The sequence below is a fragment of the Camarhynchus parvulus genome, chromosome 4A (genome assembly GCF_901933205.1).
Source record: "Camarhynchus parvulus chromosome 4A, STF_HiC, whole genome shotgun sequence".
NCBI lineage: Eukaryota > Metazoa > Chordata > Aves > Passeriformes > Thraupidae > Camarhynchus > Camarhynchus parvulus.
This window is the reverse complement of record NC_044600.1, coordinates 14641182-14665791: the sequence shown is the minus strand read 5'-3', so window position 1 is coordinate 14665791 and position 24610 is coordinate 14641182. Positions and strand designations below refer to the sequence as shown.

Below are 24610 nucleotides of genomic sequence, written 5' to 3'. Positions count from 1 at the left end.
GAATCAACCAGCTTGGCTAGCCCAAGCCTGGCTGTATGCAGTCACAGAAGCGTAGTTTGTTTTATACAACAGCATTTCTATGGACATTTGGTGTTGCTGGAGTCTGCTCAGGAGAGCAACAGCATTGAGGTAATGTCCTTTTGGGCTGCCTTCAGCTGCTGTGGTTAAGCAAACACTGCTGAGAAACTCTCAGGACTAAGCTTGCTTTGTGCCTGCACTGCCTGGCTTTTTAAAAACACTTTTCTTTGTTGCTGTAGCCAGGAACTCCATGCTTTTTCTTCAGTGAAGTCAATTGTGCTGTTGGCCTTTTAAGCTCTCTGTTGTTAAAAGTGAACTGTGCTGAACCTGGCAGGCAACAACATTATTGTTTTCTCAGCATGAGTGTTTCTAAACAAGTTGGCATCATGGGTACAAAGTTCTGGGCAACTACCTGCCAAGATCAATTTGAGAGTCCCAAAGGTTGAGACATATTTCCATTTCAACAGGTAAGAGCTGGAACATCATTAGATAAAAGGCAAGGACTATTCTCTTCTGGGCTTCATGCATCAGGTGAGGACCTCTTGGTGGCACCATGACTCTCCCAGGCTCCCTGGGCAGCCCTGGCTCTGCAGTCAGACCCTGTGGAGGTACAAAGGATGTTTGGGTACCTAGAGACAGGATGGGATCCTGTGTCTGTTGTCTTTCTTTCCTTCTCCTGTGTAAATTTTCTGTAACCATGTCATGTTACACTCACCTACATGTTAGACCACTGCCTGGTTGCATTTGTTAAAGTTTACAGCAGCTTCACATCTGTGTGTGCTGCTGCAGTTTGTGTCTCCTGCAGGACAGCTGTTGCTCTGAGTGGTTTAACACGCTGTCGGCATCTGCTTGCTGTCACCAGCGTGCCATGGCCATGCAGGGAGGGTGCTTGGGGTGGGTGACATGGCCAAGAGCAGCCTTGGAGGGAGGCTCTAAGTCCTAGGGATATCAGGCTCTGCATGTCTGTTTGCTATGCATGTTTCCTCCATTACTGCATCAATTACAGTGAAGAGTGTTCTGCCACTCTTGGTTTGTTTATAAATCCCAATGATATCTAGATAGCATTAAAGGAAGGTGTTCTCTGGTTTGCAAAAAACCCCTGATATTAAGTACTTTTTTTTTTTTTTCCCAAATGAAAATAACTCCTGGGAGTCGCTGGTGCTTTGGCGAAGTGTGACCTCCAAGCACACCGAAGGTGTGGCATGCCTTTGTCACCTCCATTCACAGCTTCCCAGGCAAGGAAACAAAACCCATCCTTTGTGGATGATCGCTGATGGCCGTGGGTCAAACCCCCTCACTGCAGCTGCAGGAACCTTTCACAGCTTCCATCAAAGGCAAGGCAGTGCAACCTCATGTGGCATCTCAGAGAAGTCAGAGGTGCTGTGCAGGCTGTCCTGGGGACCACAGCAGCACTGCCACCATGCTCATCCATCCTCCCAGCCTAAGGAAGGACCCAGGCTCAGCCCTCCCCGGGCTGAGACCCACTCAAACACTGAGATTGTTTCCTGGGCAGACCCATCAAGAAAGGAAATATCAGACACGTTTAATATTTTAATTTTTTTTTTGTGATCTGTCTGATAGTGTGAGACTTGCTGAAATGGCATTTTATTTCCTGGATGTAGCAGTCCCGTGTTGTGTCTGGATGCAGATCCACACAGGAGGCAAGCAGCCCAGGATGGCAGCAGGGACGTGAATCCTCAGTTTGGGGCTAAGCCTTGTGGTGTGTCGTTTTTCAGCTGGTTGTTTTATCTCTCTGTGCTCTGGGAAGGGTATCTTGACACAGACAGTTTGCAGAGCCATTTCAGCTTTTCAGACAGCTCAGCCACAATATGTTGCCTCAAATTGTTCTGTCAAGCACATGCATCAGCTGTATTTGCTTGCCTTGAAGCTGTGAAAACCAGAGACCCTCCTGAGAAAATTTAGCTTCTACATAGAAATAAAGAGGGTGACAATGCTCTCAAATGTACAAATGCCACACAAGGCAGTGAGCTGCAAACCTGCCATGGTCTGTGAAGCTCTTTAGATTTCAGATTAAATCATTAGCTGCTGCAGCCCCAAAGCTTTGGCATGGAGAAGCTGCAGCCAGAAGGGCTGTGTTGTCCTTCCAAGATGCCTGCAGTGGCTCAGGGGTGCAGGAGCTGCTGCCAGTGAGGCAGGGACACACAGCAGGGCACAGTCAGACCAGTTTGGGCTGATGGGACCTTTCTGTGAGTGCTTAGTGGCACGAGCATGGGGGAGAGCAGTGGCAGGGGCTGGTTTTGGCTGGCACATGCCCTGGGGAACCCAGATCTGGTCAGAGGAGCAGCACTGGGCCATGGGCACGAGGCACAAGGTGAGGTTACGCCTTGGTCACACCAGAGCTGAATGATGGAGCAAAGCTGTGACACTTCTCTGCTTCTCAGGACAGAAAGAACAAGACTCCTTTTCCTTATGGTGACAGAGACATTATCCCTTCTGTTTCATTTTCGTGCACTAAATACCAAATTCTGGCGGCACAATGCTGCACCTGCTTTCATGTCCTCGGCATCCAAGCACAGAGGCTGACACCCAGTGGCCATGGGATTTCTAGCACCTGTACAAGATGGAAAATTTCAGCAGAGATGCCTCAGCTGGTGAGATCCAACACCCACCTTTTCATTCCTCAAGTGCAGGAGGAGTAAAGGGTTCCTGAGAGATCGCAGAGTGGGTAAGTCTGGGAGGGAACACTGGAGCTCATCTTGTTCAAGCCCCTCTCATGCAGGGTCCCCAAGTGCTCTTTAGTCAGGATTGTGTCCAGACAGCTATTGAATATCTCCAGAGGAGACTCCACAACCTCTCAGGGCAGCCTGTTCCAGTGCTCTGTCCCCCTCACAGTAAAGAAGTTCTTCCTCATGTTCAGGTGTCAATTCCTATGTTCCTATGTCAGCCTTGCTTTGTGTCAAGTTATACTGGTTGAAGCACTTGTACTGAGAGGCCACTCAGAAAAATTAAAAAATATGAGGATGGATGTGAGGAAACAGAATGTAAGCTGATTTTCAAATTATTCTCTTGCTGGCAGCTTGAAAATATACCTCAGTGAGAGAAGAAGGGTGAGTTTTGAGTTCAAAGACCTTGGTGTTCCTCTTCCCTGTTTTGCTACTTCCCAAAAGCAGCTAGAATATGACAGACTAAAAGGATTTTGCATTTCCCTGCAGCATGCACAGGATCGTGCTTTTGTATGTGTGACAAGTATTGACATTCTCTAGGGAGAAAAAAGCTAGGTAGGAAAAGTTGGGTTTATTCTTCAACAAATGGCTCTAAGACTTTATCAGTCAAAGACAGAAAGAAGACTCTAAACTCATGGGTATGCAAAGACAAAGACATGTCTCACCAAACATGTGGAGCTTAGTTGGCAAAAATACGTGGAAGCCAGACATGAGCTGGGAACAATAAGAGCAGAGCACGCCAAAGGAGGGATTTTGAAAGTGCTTTACTAAAAATATTAATTATGAACTACAGCAAATGAATTAAAACACTCTCATGAGACAACTGTGTGAAAGAAATACTTTGGTGTAATTCTATAAACACAGGATAAAAAACCACTGCTGAAATCCTAGCGAGGTTCAGGGTGTTGGGGAGGCAGTGCCATCTATTAGGGCTGGATTTTGCAAATGCTGCAGATGTGACTGTGAGAAAGCAGGAGGGAGCTGTTTGCTGCTGATGCAGTGAGGACCCTCTGCAGGGATGATTCTGGGGAGCAGGGAGCCCTGCACTGGGGCCAAGCCCAGCTTTCCTCACCTAAATGCTCCTGTGAAGCTGCAGCATACAGATACCATAAGTAGATGTACTTAATTTATCACTCTGTTACTAGGCAGGTTTCTAGGCAGGCTTCAGCCTAACTTTTATATTCCGTGGTTACTGAAATAGCTCTGATCTTTTTTGGGGTGAGTTCTAGCTGTGGAGGTACAACAGCCTTTCCTTTGCTCTCTCTTTCTTGCACCCATGCACTTTAATTCTTCTTCCCTTCTTACTTTGTTTTGGGTAAAACTGGACTAGAGGCTTCAGCCCAGTTTAAACCCATCCAGCAAGCTGGGGCTGCTGCTGTATTTGCCCCAATCCAAATGCCTTGCCCAGCATTCCCACCTGGTAAAGTAGGTGAGATTGCACCAGATGTACCCAGGACAACAGGCTGGGCTTGGCTGCCTGCCCTACTTCTTCCCTTGGGGACATTCACAACACACTGACGTGTTTTTAGTAGGTATTTTAACAGTTTAAGGGTCTGGCAGAACATCAGAGGCCTGGTGGCAGTTCTGAAAATCCACACCCAGTGCATGCTCACAGGTGTTTTTCAAAGTAAAGCCGTCCTGTGGTGGCTGCCCAGGAGACAGCAGAGACAAAGGCTGTGTCTCAGCAGAATTACAACAGCCATGAAACTTCATTTCTGCTTCAGTTCCTGCATTGACCTTTTTTTTCCTCTGGTTCTTTCCTCCTTAGGTTGCTCCCCAAATTACACTGGGCTGTTTCCCATTTAGCAGTGGAAGCAGCTGATAGTGATTGAATAATTTTGCAGTTGGATGTGTAAGACATCCAACTGCTTGCATCCAACAACACTTGCTGTGTTGTTTTGTTTCTGATTGGATTAGTATGGCTCTTTACATAACTGATTGACACAAACTTGATTTTCTCTCTGAGCTTCCACTGTTCATTAGAAATTCCCAGTTTGAATAAATGCTCCTTCAAGAAAATACATTTTCAGGGTTGCTTTGATGAAATGAAACCACACTAAACCCCTGTGTTTGCCTTGGTTAGTTCTTCAAGCAAAAAACCCCAGAATAGGCTTGGAAAAGGGTATCTCATCCAGTGATGCTTTTTAAATTTTTTTTATATTATCATCATCATAGGGAATGATTCCTAAAAAATCAGTCAGCAATTTCATCACCTGACTACATGAGAAACATCAGGTGTGCTTCACTGAATTCTAGTGCCAATGTCCAGTTCCTAGAGAAATTCCCATGTCACATTTGCTGGAGTGACCCTCACGTCTCCTCTGAATCATCTGTCCTTTGCAGTAGCTGTGGTCATTCCTCTTCAGAGGAAAAGTTTCTCTCAAGGCCTCTGCACCTGAGCTTTTCAGCAGATAAGGCATATCAGCTGATGAAATGGATATCTCAGGTAGCTCCTGTTCAGCATTTAGATGCTCTCAGCAGGCTGAGTGGGAAAAGGGAAGATCAGGTGAGAACAAGGTGGGCACAGGGGCTGGATGCAGGTGTAGCATTATGTAGCATTTGCACACGTGTAGCATTGTGTATGAGCTGCTGCCCTTCAGTGTGTGTGTCCTGCTGACAGATTTCTGGAGTCCTCACAAAAGAAAAAACCCAAACAAGCCCACAGAAGAACACGTTATCTTTATTCATGGCAGTTTCCACTGCCTCTTTTTCTCCCTTGTCCTGGTATCAGAAACACCCTGCTTCAGAGGCAGGTTAGATCTCTTCCAGTTTTCCTGCAGTCCGTTCAAGCCCCTCCAGTTTTCCTGGGCCCGTTAAGGACTGGGATTGTAACAGCTGCCCCCACAACTGGCAGCAGGCAGGGAAGATCCACATGGGCTGCAGAAAGCTCAGGGCTCCTGGGCTGTCCTTGGGATGGTTCCATGAGCAGCCCACCAAACACCAGCAGCGCAGCAGGCACAGGCAGTTAGAATCCCACAGATGTGTGCAATGGCTTTCCTGCTGGGGATCTGAAAAGGACACAGGCTGTTATTCCCTCAGAGAGCTGAGGACATGCTCCAGCATCCCAGTGGCAATGCAGGAAGCATTTGCTTTCCACAGATTTCTCACTAACATCTACAGTTTGTTCAAATTTCACAAACCAAAACATTTGGAAGGCAGATGCACGGCAAAGATGAAGGGGTGTGAGTCTGGGACTGCAAACAGGTGTCAGTTCATCTCTGGCAACCACACAAGGGTCTTTCTAGAGCCAGTGCTCCCTCATGAGTGATACCTTAAAAGGCTTATTAGAGAAGCTTCCTGCTTGCTTATGCTAGATAACCATCAGGAAAAGAAAATAGTTATCAGTACTGGGGCATCAGTTCTCTCAGACCTGAAGAAATCATCGTGAATAAAACCAGACAAATTCATCCACTCATCTGCTTTCCCCTCATGCCATCACTGACATGAATGTAAACAGCCGGGATGAAAGTGCCAAAAGAATGAGGATTTAGCCCATTAAAATGGCACTGCTATAACACAGCTAGGACAAATCTCTGCTCTTGAGTGGTTTGGGGCATGATAATAGCTTTATTTATGCTGCTGTGCATGCAAGCAACTGCTGCATTTAACAGAAGCAGTCTGAGCTCTTATGAGCAGTATTTGAGTCTCTGCAGTGAGTTTATGGGTTGCTGTAGGGGCATTTCATATCAGAAACAGACACACTCAGGAGGGTTGTTTACTGAAAATGAACTCTTGTTTGCTGTCCAATCTTAGAGCATCTATTAATGTTTGGCCCTTAGACATTTAATGTGATATTTCAGTTACAGCTCTACAGTATAAATAGTTACAGATACCAAAAAAAAAACCCACATTGCTTGGACAGGCATCCTTGGTGCTTACCTTTTCTTGCACTGGCCAATCAACATAAATATTATGAGGCTAATTGACAAACTCAGGATGACTGGAATGAGAATAAATAGCTGCTTGTCCTCTTTTCTGGGCACTGCAAAGATAAATGGCAGGAAATAAGAAGATGTTAGAATGGATTATATTACCTCCTACAAAGCTTGGGCTCAGACACAAACTCATCTTGTCCATGTTACCCTACATGTTTTTATTTATTTGTTTGTTTGTTTGTTACAGGTATATGTTACCGGGTGGGCTCACATCCTCCTTCAGGGTATTATATCTCTGGCACATTGATGCAGTCACTGCTTTGTGCCTCTCCCCTGCCTTCTGCAGCTTGCAGCAGAGCCAGTGCACACCAGGACAGCCCAAGAGAGCCTACAGGGCTCAGAGAAGCTGCTCTATGGTGCAGGATGGCCAGGAGGATGCCCTGTGCAGGGACTGCAAGTATCCTGTGCCCTCTCTTGCTCAGCAGCCACTCCTCCATCCCACTGTCTCCGTGCAGCAGGGAAAGGTGCTGCTGCAGAAGCATTAATATTTATTTAATATTGGGGCTTGCCTGCTAAGTGCACTGGAGCTGCAAAGCTGCAGGAATGGCTGTGCTGGAGCAGGCTGAAGGTGGAACTACGCCAGCAGCCAACCTGCAGGGCTGAACATCAGCAGATCCCCTGGGCAGCCATCAGCACTTGCACCCAAGCAGGTTTTTATAAACCATATAAAAGAAACACAATTTATTTTGAGTTCCATACCAGAGAAACAATCCTGTGTCCATTCACTCCAGAAGCCTTGGTCTGCACAGAAAATGTTTGTTCTCCCCCTGACACGAACACATGAAATGTGGCTTTGGTTTGCTCTGGAAATTGTTACAGCAGTCTCCGTTTGGGTTGAAACAAACTGAGAAACAAAACAGAAAGAAATGTCAAGAAATGTGCCACCACCAAGATCTGTCTGGTGTGGCCTGATGTTCCTGCACATTGTCCAGGCTCTGTAAACCTCTGGATTATATTTTGGCAGTTTTGAATGATTTCACAATAGTTTTGTACAAGCTAATGCAAATAACATGACTATGAAGACAAATCCACTGAAAATACTTTCTGGAGGTGTCATCATGTATGTTGTCATTTATGCCTGTTAATTTATGGAGTCTTTCTTTTAATTACCTAAGTAGACTCATGAGTGGAATACAGCAATTAAAAAAGAGATGTCCCCTATGATTAATCAGCCCTTTTTGGTTTTGCCTCCAAACTGAACCTGGATAACATACAAGGAAAAAGCACCATGCATAAAATATATATTCTGTCCCAGGCCACTCCTTTTGAGAGATTAGAATTATAGTTTCATAGGTCCAAGTTATGTCACCCTATTCAGGGAAACAAACCGCAGCGACCTTTAAATTTCCTCGACGGCAGATTTCTGAGATAGCAGGCAGGAGGAAACGCTCTCTTGGAGTCTCCTGCTGGGCTCCGTTCCTGCTCCAGCAGAACGGCAGCTGCAGGTCAGGGGGTTAAGGAGGAGCGTGTGCGGTGCGGCCGCGATCCCCGCCGGGGTAACCCACACCCTGCCGCAGCCTGTGCCCCACTGCCGGCTCGGCCGGGCTCCCCGACCCCCTCCCGTCCCTGGGACACCCCGGTGCTGTCCCTACCGCCCAGGCTGCCGCATCTTCGGCCACCTGCACCTCGTACTCCAGGCAGTGCGGCGGCACCCGCCCGCCCGGCGGGCTCCAAGCGGCCCTCAGCTCCTGGGCTGCGGACACCGACAGCTGCAGCTGCTCCGGGGCCGAGGGCTGTGCTGAGGGGAGAGAGAGACAGAGAGGGTCAGCAGGGGCTGGGACAGCTCCTGGGCTGCGGACACCGACAGCTGCAGCTGCTCCGGGGCCGAGGGCTGTGCTGAGGGGAGAGAGAGACAGAGAGAGGGTCAGCAGGGGCTGGGACAGCTCCTGGCCGAAAGGCTGCACTTGATCCCCGCCTGCCTCAGTCCCTGTCCCCGCTGGTGGATTTCTGAGCGCTCCTGGCTCTCAGCCACACCGCTGGAGGAGCAGGGTGTCACCGAGTCTGGAGGGTGTGTGTTTTTTATTTTAACTTGATACACAGCAAGGCCGGGGTCCCTGCTCTGGGCTGCGGGGCAGGGGTTTGGAGGTGCGGGGTGTGAGCGCTGTGCCCGGCACATTCCCTGCCCGGCACGTTCCCTGCCTGCTCTGCATCCTAGAAAAGGCTCTGATTCATGTCCATACCCAGAGCCACACACGAAGCACGTGGCAGCACTAATTGAATTCAGAAATCCTGCTCCTTAGCCCAGCGGCTCAGCTGGACTATTGGCTATTTGTCCTTCTGGCATGTAGGCAAATGCACCAGCACGGTTTAATAAATATACACCGTAATAAACACGGAGTACATGTAATGTTTGCACATCATGCTGTGCTCTGCTCCCTTTCCCTGTCTGTCACGGGTTTAAATCCATCTCTGACAGATCCCATCACATCTTGCACTCAGCTCAGCCCAGACCTTAGCTTGGTTTGAACAGCAGAGCCCAGAGTTCTCTCCTGTGCTTGCAAAGACTGCAGCAGTGGTTTCAATCCCAGCAGGCGTAAATGAAGATATCTCTTTGACTGTGCCGCTAGAGCCAAAACCCCATAGCTGCTCTGCCACATGCCCGGCAGGCCAGTTGTGTCCTGAGCTGTCCAAATGCAGCACCTCGAGGCACCCACTGACCTCCAGGGCTGTGCTGGGTGGTGTTGCTTGCCTGCAAACACTCCTGGAAGCTGAAATCCTGCTTGGCACATGCCACAGCCCTTCCCTTGGGGAAATGCACACATTCCAACCACCCAGCTCCAAAAGCACACATTGAATGGAGAGCCCTAACACAGGCAGTGGCCCTGGGCTGTGTGGTGGTGGCCTCACCGAGGTTGTGCAGGCGCAGGGTGCTGTACAGCGGCCGGAGCTGAGTGGCTGCTGCCGAGCCATTGACACAGATGCGCAGATCCCGGTACTCTGCCTGGCTGAGGTTGTGCAGCACACAGCCCAGGTTCAGCCCGTGCTCCTGGATGTACTGAGCACACTGCGCCGCCTGCTCCAGCCCCTCGTACCTGGCAGGGAAATACAAAGAAGAACCAAAGCAAATTACTGCTTAGTAAGATGGTTTTTATGAGATTGGACCTAAGCCTCAGGTATTGCCCATATCCCAGCCTTTGTCCAAAGTACAACACTGTGGGTCAGTCACCTGCACTCCTGCTATGGCACAAGTGGGGAGAAGAGAAAAAACCCAAATCAACAGGCACAGACAGCTTCTCAGGTTGGTTTTTAGGCTGTGCCAGGCTCTCCCCAAGCCCATTCCTGGAGCACAAGAGGTCCCAGTGTGTGACAGGAGTTGGGGAAGGATCTGGCCTCTACTCATGGAGACAGTCCTGTTCCTCTAGGGCCCTTCCTGCACCATCAGCCACGGACTCTGGAGTTGCAGAAAGGTCCCATCCCAAACCAAACTGAAGTGTTTTTAGGCAGGAGATGTGTGCCATGGATGTACTGAGTGCTTCTGAGCTGCTCTGGCTGACTGCAGGTGGTTCCCATGGCTCTCCATGGGCGCGTGGAAACTCAGGGTTTGCTAGGAAGGGGTTTGCTGTTTGTTACTTGATGTGCAGCCACAACCCTGTCCCTCCTGACTTTGGGGGCCACTCCCCAAAGCTGAGCTGCTGGCTGCATCCTGGAAATACTGACTGGTGCCTCATATTGCCTTTCAAGATTCCTGCTGCTTTGTGCCCTCACAACAGGGCTGAATTTATGGACTTATAAATTATGAATTTGGCCCCTGTACTCCAGACCTAATGAAAGTCTCCTTGCACAGCACATTATGTTTGGGGGAAAAACTTCATGTTCTAGTACTATAAAAATTTGCTCACAGGGATCAAAGGATGCTGTGGTGTCCACCCAATCTTGTGATAAAATGGGACCCAGATCCAAATGCCTGGTTTTATTGAAGGCAATTGACTCAAGGTTGGGATTTTTAAGTATTTGTTTTCCTTTTAGGCATGAATCATGCATTTCCATGGTTTCCTTCAAGCAGATCTTTGCAGTTAGCAAAATGGTTTTGAATTGGTGCTTCTCCTTTGAAGACTATTTCCAAGAACTCCATGGAACCTCTCTAAAATGCAGCTATGCTTTTGTCCACATAGCCCAGTGGCACAAAACCCAGCCTAAGTCATCCTTTCCATAATATCATAGGAGCTGAAGCACAAATACAGTATTTACTTTGTCCCAAGCCACTAATTCTAGCTATGTTTTTCCTGCAGAACAGAATTTAGGCACCAGTTTAAAAGAAACAGCTGAGAATTATGTATTATTATTACCTTGTGGCAGCGTGTTTGCTTGTATGGGATGTGCTGAGGCTATGAAAATATATTTGAACAGTAAAAACTCTAAGTTGCTGAGAAGCTCCACTCTGTGTCTAGGGTTCACTGAGCTTGGTAGCCTTGTGCTAAATCCTGTCCAATTGAGATATATGCACTGTGATCATGGGGAATGTGCCGCCAGAACTACCCAGGTGTGTTTAGCAAAGAGAAAACACAAGTCTTTATCGTGAACAACAAGCAGAAAACACCTCCTGGGGATGAATAAAAGGAAAGGAGGAAGTGAGAAGACATTTCCTGGCAAAGATCAGCATGGGCCTGATTTGAGAAAGTAAGAAAGGATTTGGTGTTTTCTTGCTAGAAGCCATGTGTTGCTTGGGACATTATTTTGGCTCATTCTGGGTGAACTGGGCAATAGCACTGCCAGCTATAAAAACATATTTCCTGTGGCATTTTTGTACTCTGAGTGGTTCACTTGATTGCTGCCTGGCTGTTTTCCCATTTTGCTGTTACATACCAATAATACAGCCCATAATGCACACCACGAGGTGTGAGGAGACCTGGCTGCCAGGTGCACTTCAGGTATTCCCAGTCATGGTAGATGCACTTGAAATTCTGGACCTCTGATTCAAGTTTTCCTGTCAAATGAGAAAGAAATAACCACTATTTAGCCCTGTACCAGTCAGACACAGCAAAAGCACAGTTTTATGCCTTTGAACAACTGCATGCTGCAGTTGAAAGATAAAAAATGAAAAGAAAGGGAAAAAGGCAGCCAGTCAGAATTATTAGTTTTACTGCCAAGTGCTCTGTTTCTCATAAAAGCCAGTCCACCTTAGAGCAGAAAGATGCTAAACTGACCTTTTGACTCAGCAGTGGAGCTCTTGCAGGGCAGCTGAGCAGAGCTTGGGCATGGGCAGAGGGAAACAAGCTCCAGGTATCCAGTAACCACAAGCACAGCCTTTGGTAGCAGAGCTGCTCTAGTGGCTTAAACAGCAGGAAGCCCTGCAATAACTTATCCATCCAGGAATCCTCCAGCCAGCACTGGCTCATGCAACAGGCTCATGCAAAGCACCAAACTGCAGCAGGCACCACAGGCTGCTCCTGACCTTGTGGTGGGATTTGAAAGGTTGCATAAATCCAGTCACTCTGCACCTCCACGTCATCTGTACACCTTCCTTTGAGCAGTGTCTGCAGCCTCACTTCAGCAGTCCTGCTGAGGTCAAATCCAACTCTGAGTTTTAGCTTCCTAGTAAAAATAACCTGGTTGAAAGACAGATTTTTTTAAGCACCTCTTCTGTCACTAAGTGGGCTGCAGAATTAGGTACCCTTGCTCTTGCTCCAGCTGCAAATTTGTGTGCTTTATTGTCTCTTTATATTTCTGTCCTGCCTCCCTTGCCCAGGGTTCCCCCAGCTTTAATTCAAGGCTGTGCCCAGCCTTGCTGGCTGTGAGTCCCTTCACCCCAGAGGACCCAGCCAGGACAGGGCAGAGCAGGCTGATTAATGGGACCCCAGCAGCAAGGAGCACTGCAGCCAGCCTCAGGAGGATACCACCACAAATCCACATTAAAGGCATTTTTTTATGGTGTGAAATAATGAGAAACAGAAAGAACAATGAGTCTTGTAAGGCTGGTTCCTGTGGGAAGTGCAAGCAGCCCCTGAAAGGGTGAACCAGCAGTGGGGCAGTGCAGCACAGCCTCACCCACCACAGTGTCCCACCTGGCTTAGCCTTTGGGGGACTTTCTGAGCATCCCCTTTGAAGGTTTTTCTGTTTATTTTCTCCTCAGACTTACTCCCCTTCACTTTATGCAAGGACAACAAAGTTGACAAGGTCTACAACAAATGATGAGACAAAGCGTTGTGTCAGCTCATGTAGGACAGAGATAACGTGCCCTAAATGCATCTGTGCCATAAAAGGCATCTGTGCCATAAAATGCATCTGTGTGCTGCAGTGGGCACAGCAGTGGCACAGCCCAGGTGTGAGAGCTCTGGTGAGCCGGGTATTTCTAACAGAGACCAGTCATGTTTGCTTCTGCTGATGTCCAATGGATTTTCTTCAGCCTGACTGTTCTTTGTGACCTTATCTGAGGTCAACATTTTGGCAAGGTGTCAGAGGTGATTTTGCCCTACTCTGTACATCTGCCTCATATAAGAAACTTTTATTACTCATGACTTCAGGAATTCAGATTTTTTTTTTTTTGAAACTGCATATGGTTTTCCTTTAAATTGCCGTTACAATCACCCTGGAGGGCTCTGCACTGCTGCACAGCTGGGAGCATGAGGTGCACTGTGGCCAGTACCAGGTCCAGGAGCCCCTTTCCATGCCCTTACAATTGCAATCTGTAGCTGAAACAGGATTTTCCCCTATGCAGGCTCCTCTGGGATGAGCCTGACCCCATTTCTGTGGGGGCTGAGCACAGCCCAGCAGCCCTGGCTTTGCTGCCCCAGGCAGGTGAAGCAGTGACTTGTTCCAGCAGGGAGCTGGGCTGCAGCACTGCCAGCCTGACTGAGGGCTCCTTCTCTCTCCCTGGTCTCTTAAGCTGACAAGCCCTCTAGCTCTCCTGCTTTAGGATTGTGCAAAAAATCCCTTTTTCTTTCAGGATTTCAGTCTGTGTTTTGGGTTGTTGAGGGAGGTCCTCAGCATATTTTTCATGTGTTCCTCAGTACCTTGTGCCAACCAAACAGCCCCCACTGCTGGGTTTCTCCTCTCCCCATTCCATTTACCTTCCCAACCCTGCAGCAGCTTTCATCTTCTAAGCACTCACAAAATATATTCCAACAACCCTTCCTGTGCTGTGCCTGCTGCTGCCCTGCTACACATCAATGAGAGATGACTGACAATTTTATCAAAGAGCTGAGTTAGAGTCAACCACTTCTAAAAATGAGAAGTAAATGGCAATTAGAAACACAGTTCTGGATAGGGGGAATTTTAGAGCATTAGGATAATTAATGAAATTTAACTTTTATTTGTTCATCAGTCTGCATCCCTAAGGATCTGTTGTTTCAGCTCAAGCCCCATAAAGATGCTTTAGAAAACTGTAAATATTTTTTCCTTTTACAATGAGGAATGTTATTATTCTGGGCAGCAAACACCCAGCCCTGTGAGAGAAAGAAACCCTTCCCTGGCTGCTGCTGCTGTTACATTTCAAGGCACATTCCCATTCAAACTACTGAACCAGTCTGGTTTCTCATGGAAAACTGGAACAGCTTTGGTTCCACTCCTGCTCAAAATGTAGGCATAAATCTGTGCAGGAAGGAAAGGCAGAACAACAGCCCTGGTTTGGGAGGATTAATTCATGCTTTGCCTTACCTTCCAGTCTCTATCCCCAGCGCTGTGATATTCAAGCTTGTATTTTACTGTGCACTCCTGGAAGGTCTGGGCATGGGGAGGAGGCTTCCACTCCACATCCAGGGAGCCCAGGAGCCCGGGGTCAGTGATCTGCAGGCCTTGTGGAGGAGCAACTGCATTAAAGACAAAGCAGAGGGTGAAACACAGACTCAAAGTGGAGAAAACAACCCCAAAGCAGCCATGAAACAGTCAGTGTGATACTTTGCTATGAACTGTTGAAATGCAGCTGCTGGATGTGAAGTGCTGCAGCCCTGGCTGTTCAACAAACACACACCAGCTCTGCCCTGCCCACCAAAAAACAGGTTTTGCTGGTGCTCAGAGAAAGCACTCAAGGATCATTGAAAAAGCACACAGAAGGCCACTTTTTCACACCCTTTTTCAAGATGTTTTAAGCAAAACTGCTGCCCTGGGATGACCTTTCATGTGCTGTATTTGCTTACCTTCAACCCCTGGTATTTACCAACCTTCAGGACACTTATCTCTGCAAACATTGTGTTCAGCACATCCACCAACACAGCATGGCAGATCAAAGTGTGCTGTCAGGGGGATTTATATTCCTTTGCCCTAATAAATCACCCATATTGCTTTAAATATTCATTTCAAGTGTATTAAAGATTATTGGGGGAAAGAAGCAGGAAAAAAGTAAAAAGCAGAGAATTAGAATAATTCTTATTTTGGACATCTATCAGCTATACAAAAATGCGTCTTTACAGCTGATCTGGTTTTTATAAAGGTATTTTAAGGTGCTGGTATGTGTCAATAAATAAGGAAGTGTGGATGAATTCCATCCTAAAATGTGTCCTAAAGGTCCAGCTCTATATGGAGCCAAACACTGTTTGGCTGCTCAGTTTTATTAGCTGAAACAAAGCCAATTTTTGTCAACATCAAAAGTCATTTTTCTCCACTGTCTAGAGGTGAGATTATCCATTTGCTTTCTACATAATCATTGCATGATACACTTAATTTCACAGGAATTTGGAGCCCATGTCCTGGCAGTGCCAGTCCAGAATTACCACCATTCTCCCTTTGAGTCTGGCCTCCAGATCACTTCTCTAACACCTTTTTCATGTCTTCATCAGGATTTACACCTTTTTTATTCTTTTATTCTTTTAATAAATCCATTGTGAAAGCAGACCATAAGGATATTTTTCAGTGGAAGATGGTGACATAAATCCAGCTTTAATGTGCTCCCTAGAAAGTTTGCAGGGTATATTGCTGGAGGATTTGTTTCTTCTACAGAAATTTTCCCAAATAAAACACACTCCAGGCAGCAGTTTGAAAATCCCACTGTTCCCAGAATGTGGGAGATTTGTTACTGCATTAGATGGTGAAGTAGGAGATGCATTTAGGATGATACTGGACCAAGGGCTTGGGAGGCTCCTCCTGAGTGTATAGATGCTGAACTTCACAAGGAAAAAACAAGGAAGCAAAAAGCTGCTGGCCTTTGTCATGATAAGCTGTCAGGAGAGGATTAGATTGGTCAGAACTGGAATTTCTGTCTGGGTAGGAGAATGCTCTGAAATTTATTTATATCTTGAGCAAAACAGAAGTATTTTTTCAAAACAATTGTAATTGTAAACAGCAATTCTTGCAAAAACTTTTTGACTGGATTTCAGAGGGAACAGAAAAGCTTCTCTTTGGGATGGTGCTTGCATTCTGGGATTTATTGTTTTTAAAAGTCAGCACTGCCTCCTGCAGTTTCTCATTTTCACAATAATACATTACCAGTCTCACTCACATCCCCATCACTCACACAGAACACGGGATTGGAAATGCTCTATTTCACCACACAGTCTTGAAGGAAATCTGCTCCTGGATGTTTCTTGGAGAAAACCAAACTAACAGCTTCTCCCCCTGAGGATGTTTGTGGTGGTGAGTCAGGCAGTGCTGGGCTGGCTGTGGGACAGCCACAGCCCTCACTGCCACCAGCACCCCTGCTCTGGAGACTGCTGGAACTCAGGGAATGTTCCTCTGCCTGTCCTGAGATGCCCTGACCCCCAGGAGAACACTGCTTTCAACCTTCACCCATGGAGAACGCTTCCAAGGCTTTGGGATGAATTGGAATCTATGAGTGTGTGAAACAGATTGTGGTGTACTTCATCACAGGGTGAAAAACTTTGAGTTTTGGGTTTTTAGTTTGGAGGTAGATAGGAGACAAGATGGAGGATTTTGGGTGTTGTCTGATCTCCTTCTTGCTCTTCATCTGCTCCATTTTCTGCAGTGTTGGTGGCACAGGGGGATTGGTTGGAAAGAGCCCCAATGCAGATGTTGTGTTAACAGACAAATAATTAGTTATTGTGGGAAAGGTAGAAATAAAAGACAGTCTAAGAGTTAATTGGACTAAATAGTTTTAAAAGACCTTGAACCTGTGTGTCTTGTGACTTTTGGTGCCTTTCTCTTTGTGTGCTAAGTCTGGTGTGCAGACATCATGCTGAACTGTTGATAAGAGAAAAAATAAACAACCTGAAGACTGAAAAAACCAAACCTCCCGTTTGTTTCTCAATCCTGGCACAGAACTTTTTAGGAGTCTCCCCATCGGGAGAACCTCAGGGGGATTTTCACAGGTGACAAATCCCTGCCTGTCCCCAGCTGCCCCTCACCACCTCTGTCCACTCCACGCCCTCTGAGATGCAGGTGGAATTTGCAATTTCCCACCTATTTTGCCAGTGGAAAAGCAGCAGCCTGCCAGGTGTCCCCCAAATGTCCCCTCTTTATGTCTGCCCTTCCCTGTGCTGCTCAGAGAGGTGGAGGGGACACTCATGTTTTCTGGAGCCCAATTCAAAGGCAGCAGGCTTTGCTCAGAGCGGCATCAATGGCATCATAGACAGGTAAAACTATAAAATAAAAGCCTCATAAAATCAGGATTGATAGCTGGCCTGTCATTTCTTCTAAGTGCAGCTAGTACTTTGCAACTTCCCGTGTGAAAACAATCTTGGTATGAATAGTTTGTTAACATAACAACCTATTCTTGGGTGAAAAATAAGTTCACCTGCATAAACATTAGATCTGTTTCATGAGAACCCACAAAAGAAAAATGTAAACACCTGAACCTTAGCAAGCACACACAAATCATCTTCTGACCAATAAATGGAGTAGTAAGAAAAGTATCAGCCAATAGATGTTGCACATGAGGTCTGTAAAAACTGTATAAAATAACTTATGTGAATAAAGATTTGGCTTTTCCCACATGAAGAAAATGGAGCCTTGTCTGATTTATTCCAACAGGGGTTGTGGCAGCTTTCTGTGCATGCTGGCTGGCAGGACAGGCAGCCTCTCAGTGGCCTCCTGGGCATGTTCTCAGCCCTGCACCATGCACTGCTTCCATCAGGGAGAGCCAGACCTGCTCAGCGTCTCTCTGGGTGCAGATGCCAGCTGCCAGAAGAGCCAGCAGGTGCAGTGCAGCAAAGAAAGGGTGCTCGAAGTGCCATGGCCATGAATGACAGCTTGCAGAGCAGTGTTCCCGTAGAAGCATTACTGTCCAAGTACAAATAAGCCTTGTGTTTCTTACACCCAGCACAGTCTGTCTGTCTGTCTGGGACCATGCTCAGGAGCATTTGTAGCAGTGTTTCTATTTGCTAACTCTCTATCAAACACCAAAGGCAGTCTCTTCTCCTTTCAAATCCACTCAGAAAAAGCCACTAAACACACCACATATTTACACCATGGACTGCATGTTTATGAGCCAGCACTCACACAGCAATGCACACACAGAGAAGAGCAGCTCTGGCTGAAGGACAAAGCCCCCAAAGGACCCAACGAACACAAGCAGTGACACAAGAGCCTGCTGGCCTTTACCTGTGCTGGGGGACGAGGAGGAGGAGGGCAGCAGGCAGCCCCACAGCAGAGCCATGGCGAGCAGGGGCAGCCTCCAGGGAGCCATCGGGGCTCAGGGTCCCAGGGGCTGGGCAGAGGAGCAGTCCTGCAGAGGCTCTGAGGGGCTGTGGAGACACAGCAGAGGTCAAAGGCTTCAGCATTACCCTGTATTCCCTCTGCAGGGCTGACAATAAGCCTGGCTTTACTTGTTTACCAAGGCTGATTAATTATTTCCCAGAGGAATTATCTTTGCAACTGTTGGTGATGGCCAAACGTGGCTTCATTTGAAATAGTTTCTGGCCAGCTAAGCACACTCTGCAGAAGTGTGTCAGTGCTTCAATCACCAGCCCTCTGTCTCATGCCTTCTGTGGAAAGTGATTCAACTCCCTGCCTCGGGAAGTGCCTTGGACCAAGTGATACTTTCATTAAAAAAAAATGAAAATAGAATGCCTGAGCCTTGCCTTATCTAGACACATCTTATGCAATCATCCCCACCTTTTGCCTTTGCTGTTGGTAGGAATGGTAGGAATGCTTGGGAGAATTCCTCTTAGTTGTCATGGCAATATTTGAAGGGGACAAATTTCTATTCCTGTGCAAGTCTGCTGGAGGGAAGATGGGGACTCAGAGGGAAAGGTGCAGAGCTTGCAGGGAGGGGGCTACTCTTCCCTTCAGATTTCATGCTAAAGGTGGGTAGAAATTACTGTCTACAGACACCCAGCTCTGCATGCTTCCCTATGCCAGAAAGCTCATGGATTCTGACAGGACTTTAATTTTTTCAGATAGATACAGATGTACATATAGATTAGATAGAGATGGAGGATGAGAGAGAGATATAGATTAGATATAGATACAGGTATATCTAGGTATATAAATAAATCTAGATAAAGACATTAATCTTCCTGGAACCTTGAGGCTACTGCTTGAGCTCCACTTAAGTAAGAACTTGGCAGCCTCAGTGTAAGCATGCAATTCATCACTGAGATCTATTCAGAAAACAAACTCACTTTATATTGCCCACACAAGCCTGGCTTAAGCAGGTGAAATCCCAGGTCAGGCTCTGGCACAGCTGCTTCCTCCTCAGCACCCACAGCTACCATGCAGCAATGGGAGACTTGGGCTCTGCTGAACAACAGAACTTCAGGTCAGAGGGATCTTTAGAAATCTGAGGACTGAAGCCAACACAAACCCCCTATCACTGGAAGAAGTGGCTCAGGAGAGCCAGAGGAGGAGACAGGTTGTGCTGGCCAGGGTATCTGTACGTGTTTAAAATTAACCAGAAATTCGAGCTGGCAAAATATAACAGCAACTAAAAATACACAACAATTTTAACAGCAAATGTTCAATTTAAATTAATAGCAAATCCCCCCAGACCATCACACAATTGTAACTATTATATCACATAAATCCATCACATAAATATAGTTATTACATAACTATTATTATTATTACAGCAATAGCAGCAATTTTTCTGTTTCCCTGTGAAGCGAGAACGTGTAGGCAGAAGAAATCAGAGGAGTTTCTTCTTTAACCTATCAAACACAGGATAACACCAGTGTCAGGACAAACCTGTAGGCAGTGGCTCTGTGTTTCAGAGAGGTCTGAGGGTGCAGTGGCAGAGGAGAGCTGCCCTGCAGAGCTGGGAGAAGCAGCAGCAGCATCCAAGGACTGTGTGTGCATGCTAGCACAGAAAGCTTCTCTTCATTTCCAGTATTTGAATATATTCATATGACTTCAGAAGGCAAGTAAAAATAAACAAATGCTTTCACAGGGAAGTTTAAAATCATCAGAGCGCTCTTACCTTGACCTCTAACTGCGTGGGAACCCATCTATCTCTGGAGTGTGGGGCTCCTCAGCAGCTTCATGGCTCAAAGCTTTGCATTTCACAGAAGTTCTGTGGTTTTTAAAGACTCCTCTCTCAGCTCCCCAGGGATTAGATGTTGCATTGCAATGTAATGGCTTTGGCCACACGGTCAGAGGCTTTACCAAGCATCAGAGGGAGCACTGCTGGGTTTAATAAGGTGCTGGTGCTAATTGTTGTTCTTATGTGCTCAAGTGGGTCAAAAGTATGTTTGAAATATTGAAGTGATTCACGAAGATGAGAACCAAATGTCAGAATCAGCGCGGGCTGTCTGCAGGAGCTGGTGACCCGCAGCTGTCCCCAGCAGATGGCAGCCACAGCCCCTGGCTCACTGCGCTGCCTCGACCCCTGTGGCTCCACCAGGGGGTCCCCAGGACCACCCCCAGCGTGACCCACCACAGAGCATTCCCATCATCTCCCTGGCTCTGGAACCAGCCCAGCCTCTCCTGGCTCTTGGGGCTCCGCAGGGAATACAGTGAACTATCCGCCTCCTCGCCCATCTGCTGCGGCCAGGATTCAGCCCTGAGCCTGCACAGCCTTGCCTGTCTCCACTCACTTCATCCCTCCCCTCCTGCAGCCCTCCCTTGCCCCAGCCTGGAGAGCTCTGCAGGGAGCAGGTGCTGCCACCACACCTGGTTTGGCCCAGGTGAGACATCTATTGCCAAATACACCTTGCTGGAAAAGCATCTGATGGTTCTGCTGATGTGCCCGGGATCATTCAAGGTCATGGCCAGTCACACGTGAGTCAGCCAGGCCGTGGTGCCTCCTGTGAGCTGCAGGAACGGGAGTGCAGTGAGTGCCCTCCAGGAGGGACAATGGGGACGCTTTGGGCAGAGCAGAGCTGTGCCCTGCGTGCCCTGACAAGCAATGGGCTGTGGCTCAGGCTGACTCTTCCCATGGCCAAATTTGGGCATATTGGGAAAGAGTCCGGGCATACAAAGAGCATGAGAAATGGCATCAGGAGCTGAAAGAGTGCTTCTTGTTAGGAGGAAAAGCGTCCTCCAAGCACCTGCACGGGACTTAGGGTATCACTGTTAGATGAGAGGCTGGATGGATGTGCTGTCACTTCCCAATTGCTGTCTGGGAATGTTTTGGAGCAGCAAGGGCAGGATCAGGCTCCTTTCCAGCTGCCAGGTGTCCTCTCCATTTCTCTATGTGCACAGACATGCAGAAATGTTGTGCTAACACTGTCACCTTGAGAGCCCTGTGAATTCTGGGGGTAAGAGGATTATGGGTGACTTGTCCCTTCACTGAAATTGCACACTGCTGAATTTTCCTTCTTACTTCCTGCAAAGGATGGGGGGAAAAGTCCCTTACTGCTGGTAAATGTATGGCCCTGCTTTCAGAGTTATGCAAGATTAGAATTCAGCATTCATGTATTCCTGTTGTGTAAGCTATTTAAAAAGAAAAGGTCACACTGGACACATTGTTTGAAACAAATAAGAAACATTGCCAGTAGAGTGAATGCCAGTTCCCAAATGCTAGAACTGGGTCAATTCCTGAGAAAATTGGATTGGAAAAAATGCACAGTTGGGATTTGCAACAATAGAGCTCCACCACCCATCCAGCAGCACTGGAGCACCTGGGAAGGGGCAGAGGGTGCAGGTCTGTGCTGAGCAGAGCCTGCTGGTCCAGCTGCTCTGGCCATGTCCTGCCCCAAACAGCCCCTTTGTGAGCTGCAGGTGCTTTTCCCTTCCCCTCCCTGTGCCACTCTCTTTTCCCTTCCCCTCCCTGTGCCACTGTGCTGTCCCTGCTCCCCCTGCTCTGGCCCTGCCCTGGCAGTGCTGGTGCAGCCAGGCTGGTCCTGCAGGCTGAGGCTCATGGAGAGGATCCATGGCCATTCCAGCAGAGCTGGGGAGGTGCTGCCATGGCTGGGAGAGCCGTCAGTGGGCACAGCTCTGCCCAGGCCACGAGCTCAGCCCCTGGCTGGCTCCAGCCTCGGTGACAAACTGTGAGCAGTGTCCCAGCCCTGAGGGACAGGCAGGGACAATCCCTGCCTGGGCTGGACCAGAGCCTCAGGGCCCCAGGTCAGGGCAGGGACAGGCAGAGGATTTGAGTCTTATTAACTGTTATGTAAATGGGATAAAGCAGAAAAAAAATGTTAAAACAATATCCATCATAAGGTGATGACAAGATGATGGAAAAAGACGTAAATGAAAGCAGAGCAGCTCTGGCTCACCAGCAAGCCCTGCCAAAGCTCTGTGCAATGAGCTGAGCCTGGTGGCATCACTGCTGGCTGGGCTCAGCCCTTCCTGCCCCCTCTGTGCCACCTTTCCTGGGGGGCTCCTGGTGTCAGCAGCAAAGTCCCAGGGGCTGTGTCCCCTTTGATTGTCTGCCTGTCCTGCTGCAAGGATCTGGAAGTTGACTCGTTTGGTTTGCTCATGAATGAGTTTTTAGGATTTGTCAGCAGGGTGACTGACCCCTGGAGTCACTGTGTGCTCAGGAACACCTCAGCTTCCTCCTCTCCCAGAGCCTGGCCAGCTCCCAGGGCCCCACAGCTGCTCTGTGGGGCCAAGAGTGATAAAAACACTAAAGCTGAGGGAATGCAAGCTTGTAAAGGTGCCACCAGGCTGAAAAAGAGATTTCAAAGAGCCAAGAATGCTCTGAGCTGGGTTCTTGGACTATGACAGATATGCAGCTGCATGAAGGAATTAAAAAGCCCTTCTGTAAAAATTTGCTTCTGTTTGAGGAAATAAAGGAACAGCAGCATCATTGCTGAAATACTTCATTGAAAATGGCAAAGCAGTTGGCAGAGGTCATTAATGGAGCTAAATATAAAAAATGGGCCAAATCCTTTTTGGTTGAAATATATTTGATATATTCGTCCCATTTGTGCTAAATTGGTTCTGTCAAGCAATCCATTGTAAACCTAGGTTAAAATATTGGGATGCCATAGCTCAAAATAAAAGCTTTCAACTTTGAAACCTCCATGTTTAGAAGCAGCTTCCTAATCACCAAAATAAAAAACCAGAAAGGCTCCAGCTATGAACAGACCATTTGGTATAAAAGAGCACGTTTCATTTGATCCAGAAGGATAGTTTTGAAATTGCCAGGGGCATGGAAAATGGATGATTTATAAAAGCCTCGTAACTGCCTCGTGTTTCAGGGAAATCAGTCTCTTTTACAGAACTTGCATTAAACAATCTCTTTCCAAGGTGCCAGATGAAGGACTCAGTAATTCCAGGCAGACCTGTGGCCTCCAGCACAGGGTTACGGATTGCACTGCAGAGGGGATGTCACCACAAGGGCAAGGGCTGGGAAAAGGAGCACGGGGCATTGGCTACACACTGAGTGTTGCAAGGAAAAAAATCCCTTCTTTACATTCATAAATTAAACACTAATGGCTGTTAGAGGATTTCAGGAAATGATGGAAGGAATCCAGGCTCTCTAGCAATGTCCAGTGTCAATATTTATTTTTCTGGTGAGCGGAGACATCAGTTTTCCATATTTCTTTGCTGATGGCTGCTGTCCTGGCTTAGGTGGCATCTTAGGAAGGACAGCAGCTGTTGGAATGTGCCTGTGTCATGTGAGCCAGCAAGGCTGGAGCTGGCTCCACTGAAATCTCTGCTTTCCGTAATCAGTGCTGCTCCCAGAAAGACCCATCCAGCCCGAAGTCAAACATCACACACTCCCTCTGCCTTTCAGATGAGTCTGTGGCAGCCTCTCCACTGCCTGTGAGGCAGCCCTTGCACAAATCCATCAGCAGTTTCCTGCAATTCCTGATGAAATGGTTTCTGTGTGCTGTGTCTGCTGCCTGGGGAGCACACCCTGACTGAAACATCCCCAACCTGCTGGCTCCTGTCCTCACTCTGAGTCAGCTCCTGCTCCTGGAGCAACTCCTTCCACAGCCTGCACGTACCCTTTGCCCACACAAGGACTTGCTCTGCCTCTGCTGCAGCTGGGCTTAGGTTTAGCCGTGAGAATAATCGAGTTCTTCTCATGGCACAGGGCCAGGCTGGATCAGGAACTCGGTGACTCTACCCTGGAGCAGCAGTGCACATAAAACTTCTGTAGGAAAGAGCTGCAAAGCAGCTGAGGAATTAGTGCTGACCCAACAGCAGTGCCTGGGAATCAGCCTGCAGGAAAAACAGGGCTCCAGGGGCTGGGGGTGTGCGGGACAGGCTGGGGAGATGCTGGAAGGGGAAGAGGAGCACAGCCTGGGATGCCAGGGACCAAATTCTGCCATGAAATGCACCAGGGCATTACAGAAACAACTGCAGACACAAAGCTGGCAGAGCAACAACTGCAACAGGCTGTGAATACATCCAGAAGGAGATGTAAAAGAAGGTAAAAATTCTCTCCAGAACAGAAAGGCTCTCCCACAGAAGGACTAGGGGGGACGAAGAGCCACTGTACCTATTTGTGCAGGCAGCTGCTCTTGGCTGCTCCCAGCACCACCAGCACTGGGTGCAGTGGGTCCTGCCTGGCTCTGCCAGGGATGTGGGGCTTACAGGGAAGGTCTGAGAAAGGGATTTCCCCTGTTGCTCCTGCTCCCTCCACCTGCAGACTCTGATCTCTGCTGCCCAGAGTCAGGGCCAGCTGCTGACCCCATGCAGAAGCCCAAGGCTGCTCCAGGACCACTCTCTGCTTTCAGGCCAGAGCAGGCAGAAAGAACATCTTGTATCCAACAGACTGAGCCCTGCTGGAGCAGAGAAAATGGAGACATCCAA

General features: G+C 47.9%; 1 protein-coding gene across 1 annotated transcript; it reads right to left on the bottom strand.

Annotated features, from left to right (window-relative positions):
• Positions 1-5481: 5481 nt before the first annotated feature.
• Positions 5482-19177, bottom strand: IL13RA2 (interleukin 13 receptor subunit alpha 2). Its single transcript, XM_030967795.1, has 10 exons — positions 19087-19177; positions 18065-18207; positions 14231-14382; positions 12030-12183; positions 11441-11561; positions 9485-9669; positions 8230-8375; positions 7337-7481; positions 6582-6684; positions 5482-5710 (listed from the first exon to the last, which is right to left on the bottom strand). Exons 2-10 carry the CDS (start codon positions 18147-18149, stop codon positions 5668-5670), a joined length of 1134 nt encoding a protein of 377 aa, XP_030823655.1. The 5' UTR covers positions 18150-18207; positions 19087-19177; the 3' UTR covers positions 5482-5667.
• Between the last annotated feature and the right edge of the window lie 5433 nt (positions 19178-24610).

Coding starts and splice junctions, on each gene's coding strand:
- IL13RA2 (XM_030967795.1), bottom strand. CDS start 18,149: ATGGCTCCCTGGAGGCTGCCCCTGCTCGCCATGGCTCTGCTGTGGGGC. Junction 11,562..12,029: donor CTTTCAAATCCCACCACAAG/GTCAGGAGCAGC, acceptor CTCATTTGACAG/GAAAACTTGAATCAGAGGTC. Junction 5,711..6,581: donor ATTGGCCAGTGCAAGAAAAG/GTAAGCACCAAG, acceptor TGTCCTTTTCAG/ATCCCCAGCAGGAAAGCCAT.